The sequence below is a fragment of the Poecilia formosa genome, unplaced genomic scaffold (genome assembly GCF_000485575.1).
Source record: "Poecilia formosa unplaced genomic scaffold, Poecilia_formosa-5.1.2 Scaffold659, whole genome shotgun sequence".
Classification (NCBI taxonomy): Eukaryota; Metazoa; Chordata; class Actinopteri; order Cyprinodontiformes; family Poeciliidae; genus Poecilia; species Poecilia formosa.
Genome location: NW_006800598.1, coordinates 175,476 through 180,461, shown reverse-complemented (window position 1 = coordinate 180,461; position 4,986 = coordinate 175,476). Strand labels below are relative to the sequence as shown.

The 4,986-nt window shown below is 37.7% G+C and overlaps 1 protein-coding gene across 1 annotated transcript in view; it reads right to left on the bottom strand.

Annotated features, from left to right (window-relative positions):
• LOC103130664 (immunoglobulin superfamily DCC subclass member 3-like) overlaps window positions 1–924 on the bottom strand; it is an 8,803-nt gene extending 7,879 nt beyond the window's left edge. The window contains exon 1 of the mRNA XM_016666088.1: window positions 622–924. Coding sequence (XP_016521574.1) covers window positions 622–853 — 232 coding nt within the window. The 5' untranslated portion in view covers window positions 854–924. The remainder of the gene's footprint in view (window positions 1–621) is intronic.
• Between the last annotated feature and the right edge of the window lie 4,062 nt (window positions 925–4,986).

The window sequence follows — 4,986 nt, the reverse complement described above, 5'->3', positions numbered from 1 at the left end:
CCTATTTCTAATTTTATTAATGTTTTAATAAGAAACTATGATAATTGAAATTAGCTCTTGAAATCTGTGATGGTTTTACTGACAATTTTAAAAGTTCATTGTGCAATCACATACATTGCCTGTCCATCACAGAACAACAAACCACCATGCACACACACACACACACACACACACACACACACACACACACACACGCGAGTACACGCGCGCACACACATGCGCACACACACACGCACACGGACGCACCCACACACATACACACGCGCGCACACACACATCTATGAAGAATTTCGTAATTTAGAGAGATCAATTAACCTAACAATCAGACTTTGGGGCTGTAAGAGGAAGCTGGAGTACCAGGAGAGAACCCACAAATGCATGTAAAAAAATCTCAGGCCAGGATTCAAAGCCAGGACATTCTTGCTGCAAGTCAGCAGTACCATCAACTGTGCCAACTCTGCAGTCCCAACTTAATTAAGTCATTGCAAATCAAATTTTAAGAGCTGACAAGATAAACAAGTACACAGTAAACATAGCCAGTTTACAAAAATATGGTTTTAATACATTTAAAATAATTCAGACTTTTTTATTTTTGTTCTAGAGAGATAGTTGAATACTTACACGCCAAATGAACTTTGGCCTTGCGGCTCACCAGCAAGCCATAACGATTCTGTGCAGCACAGTCATACTCGCCCATGTCTGCATCAATCCCTTCTCTGCGTTTCTGGAATCTTTGAATTAACAGTGTTCCATTTTCCAGTACCTGGACTCGTGGGCTGAAGGGTAAGGGCATCCCATTTTTACGCCATGTGATTGTAATCGGTCGCTCGCCCTGCACCTGGCAATCCAGCATGAGTGGTTGATCCCTTACTGCGATCACATCGCTGGGTTCCAAAATGAAAGACAGTTCGGATGCCAAGCAACAACCTGCAGACAAAAAGACAGGCAATAGGTAACATATATTTCATTTATCTGTTAAAAAATGTTTCCTTATTTATTCAGTTAAGCATAGTTAAACACTAATTTATACAATAGCCTCTGAAATCCCCAAAATGGGCAAAATGATGTATTATTTAAAAATGGTCAATGAACAACTAACTAGCTTGGTGACTGATAGATGTTTGGGCTGACTTAGACTGTATGCACAGAAGAAAACCTGCCATAAATAAGGATTAAGGTGAATGTTGGTAAATCTAACTTAGTTTTCAGTGGCAAGCAAGCCAAGCAACCGGTGAGGACAATATTAACATCATGTTCAGCCTCCAGAAGAGAAAAAACGACTGAAAGTGTTGCCAGGTCAAGATTGTAGACCCTCTATTGAAGCAGGGGCTACTGATAACAATAGCACTCTGACTGTGAATATTTGCACCCAACCCCCAGTAATCTTAGTTAAAAGTTCCCATCATCCACCATACACCCAGGGGCACCATCTGCCCTTTCTTTATAATTCCAGTCAACCCCTCCCGACTCTTCTCGTCCTTTCAGATCCATCTCTGAGGTGACTTTCCCATGCTACCAAATCTCTCATCCTCACCCTTGTCCTCTTTTCTCCATGACCATGGTGACACCCCCAGTCTTTTTTGGTGTTAATGTCCTCAAATGCAAAGAACCCCGAAGCTTAACAAAGATTCTCAGTTTCCCAGCTGTGAAGCACTAACAATCATCCTTGAACCTTGAACCTTGATGTCACCTCCACAGTGACATTCTCAAACTGTGGAGGTTTGAATTGTGCTCGTCTAAAATACTTTGCAGTTTCTGGTTGTTTAGTTGTCATCAGGTATCTGGATCCTTGCTAATGCTTGGATTGTGGGGGCACTGTTCATATTGATCATGTTAATGTTCATTGTTAACGTAGTAAATAATGTATTATATATCAGTATAACATGAAAATATCACTGAGTACGAGTTTCGGTAATTTTCATAATGACATCAATCCATTTACTTTAACTAAATTCTGCCTAATACATATACATACTTCACACAGAAAAGTTTTTGCACTGCAACGGGCTAGGTGGGGATATGAAAAGTAGCCCTGGAAAAAAATACAGTTGTGTCCAAAATTTCTAATAAATTAATTCTATTCTGATAGAAAATAAGACAGGCATCTCTAACAATATGATTAAACACTGTAAAATGATCATCAATGCTAATTTTTTATTTTTTTTTCCCTTTGGAAAATAAAAAAAGGAAGCTAAATATTAGGGTTATGGCAAGGAGGGCTTTAACTTCAAGGAATTGTAATTCATTGTCAAAAATCAATCATGTATCTTGACTTTCTTCTGACTTTTAGTCAGCAAAAACACCAGAGGAATAAATTTGTACCAAGTTTTGAGCAGGGTTTTGTTTATCAAGCAGTTCATTTGAATAAAAATGAGAATTTGTTAAAAATAGTAGTGCAATACAATACAGTACAATATTTTCTCTTTTGAGTGTCAACCTAAACAGTTTCTCCTTTTAAGTGTCCCTAAAGTGTCCCTAAAGGACATGCAAGTGTCCTTTAGGGACACTTGCATGTAAACATTCTGATGTTTTAAGTTTTTTGCTTCTAAGATTTACATACATATGGCTGTGATCAAATATAATCACAGTCACGGATTTGCTTCACAGCCCATTTTGTAGCAAGTCTTCCCCCTCTCACAACCCACCTTCCTGTAAGATAACTATCAATAAAAGCCACGAGTAGAAAGACCTTTTTAAACGAAGAAAAAGACCAAAAACTGATTAATTTTAATTGATCTTCATTTTGCTTTATTTTTAAAGAATGCTGATTTCTCAGGTACTTTCCTGCTTGTAAATAAAGGCTTGATAGTTAAAAAAAACCCAGTCAATAAGTAAGCATCTGCCTTTAATGAGTAGCCTCCCACTCTGCTGATACTGTTTGACCTGGTCACTCTGGGGAAGCAGAGTCCCAGCCCTCATCCCTAGGAATAATTTCAGGTCTCTAAGAGCAGATGGGGGTAGGGGATCAGTTATAGTCAGAATTTGTTTTTTATTGCTGTTAGAAAATGTTTCCCATTGCTAGTATTAGGCTGCGTCTCAGAAAGCACTACATTCTGAATAAGTCACATAAAGGAAGCCATAACATGTTTTTTTCTTCAGGTTTACAGTTTTTACCACAGGAATTTGTCAGATTACATATTTTGATTGATATCTGCGTTTTTCACATACAGTACAGTTCCTGACTAATCCAAACACTTTAAATATACAATATTTATTGTAAAACTTCAAGAGAACTGTCTTTGTTATCTTCCTGCACCAACCCCTTACTCCCTGCCCCCACCACCTTTGTCACTGGTATGAATAAAAGTATGTCTAAAGTGCATTAAAATTGGGGCTGGAGATGTTGGTTCAGAAAACACACTCCTTGCTGACAGCAGAGTCTTCCCCAACTCAGTCCCAAATTGATTGAAATTAAAATGCAGAATGCCCCCCCGCCTCCCCAAGTAAAACCAGATACTTCCCTCATGCTAGCCAGGTTCATTGTTCGAGGTTCATTGTTCCCAAGAACCTACCATTGTAAAGTGTTGCATATGAAGGGTAGGAGAGGATGGGCACCAAGGCAGTAGAGAGTAGGGTCTACAAGAAAGTACAGAGCAGCCTGTGCTTCTTGAGGAAGCTAAGATCATTCAAGGGTAGAATCTGTATATTGAGAACTTTACCTTTTGGCTTGGCTCTTTCTTCACTTAAAAATGTGCACCCATTCTGTTGGGTTTGGAATGTGTATTATTCTATAGCTCTACATGAGGTTTTCTCTTAGACATCAAAGTGGATATTAAATCCTTCAAAAAGTTACCCAAAGTTTGGATAAAGAAAAATTACTTTTTCAGTTTAAAATACTCTCTAAAGCTTGTAGTCAAATGCAAAAGTTTCTTATCAAGGCATTCAATTAATTTCCTCAGCTCTTGTTTTCTGTTACAGATCGGGTCTTCAAATAGATTCATGATGTTTTTAATATAAGATGCAATACAGTTAAAAATTAGTGATGTTAACATTTAAAATATTCAAGTGCACCTATGAATATCTAAGCATATGTGATTTAAAATTTACTGAGCACAACTTCTTCCAAGACCGGACTTTTACTATAATGAAGTTTTATTAAGGGATGGAAATGCCAAGGAACCTCGTCAATAGTATCTAGTGATTGGGACTAGAGGACCCCTAGAGGTCATGAGGACATCATAGGTCAAGGCTAGATATGTAGATTGGGGAGGAGGGGTGCATTTGTGTATTCTCCCCACCTTCTGCTGTCATTTGGAATCTGCTGGCCCTGAACTTCACATATCTACAATCCCCTCCTCCCAATAATGGGACTAAGAAAGAAAATGGGGGAGTTGGGGTCCCCTTTACGTCATGCTAATGCTTTCTTTACCTTCATTGAATCCATTTCTGTATGATATTGAACTTTTAGAGTACTTTAAAGATTTGAGCTTGCAATGACAAATAAATGTAATCTTTCCTACTGGAAATGTCTCTTTCAAAGGTTTAGGCTGCAGAAAGAAAGTGTTGCTTAATCTAACTTGCAACCCAGGACATACAAGTTCAAGTTATATATCCTGAATTTATTTTCAAAAGGAAAGTTCTACAACTGAGATGAGTGCAGTACTCATATAGGTTTAATCAGTCTTAAGATATTAACCCATTCAAATAATGAATGTCTTATGAATTTGCAGGACAATAAAGGTTGTTTCAGTTCTTCCAACCTCATTTTATAATTGCTATGTGTATGAGTTATATGAAAAATGTTTTCTATTCCAATTTGTTTTTCCACATTTGCAAAATCACCATGATTATTCTTCTTAACTTTGCTTTTCTTAATCCGTATGAGCTGAGTTTTGATGCAGTAGATAAAACAGGTATTTTTCCAGATTAATATCAAGGTATCCAAATGACTGCAGCATTCTGCATCACAAATATCCACTAACAGCAAACCTTAAACTTTTACACACTTCCCACAGTTTTACACACTCTTACTGAACACTCCACAAT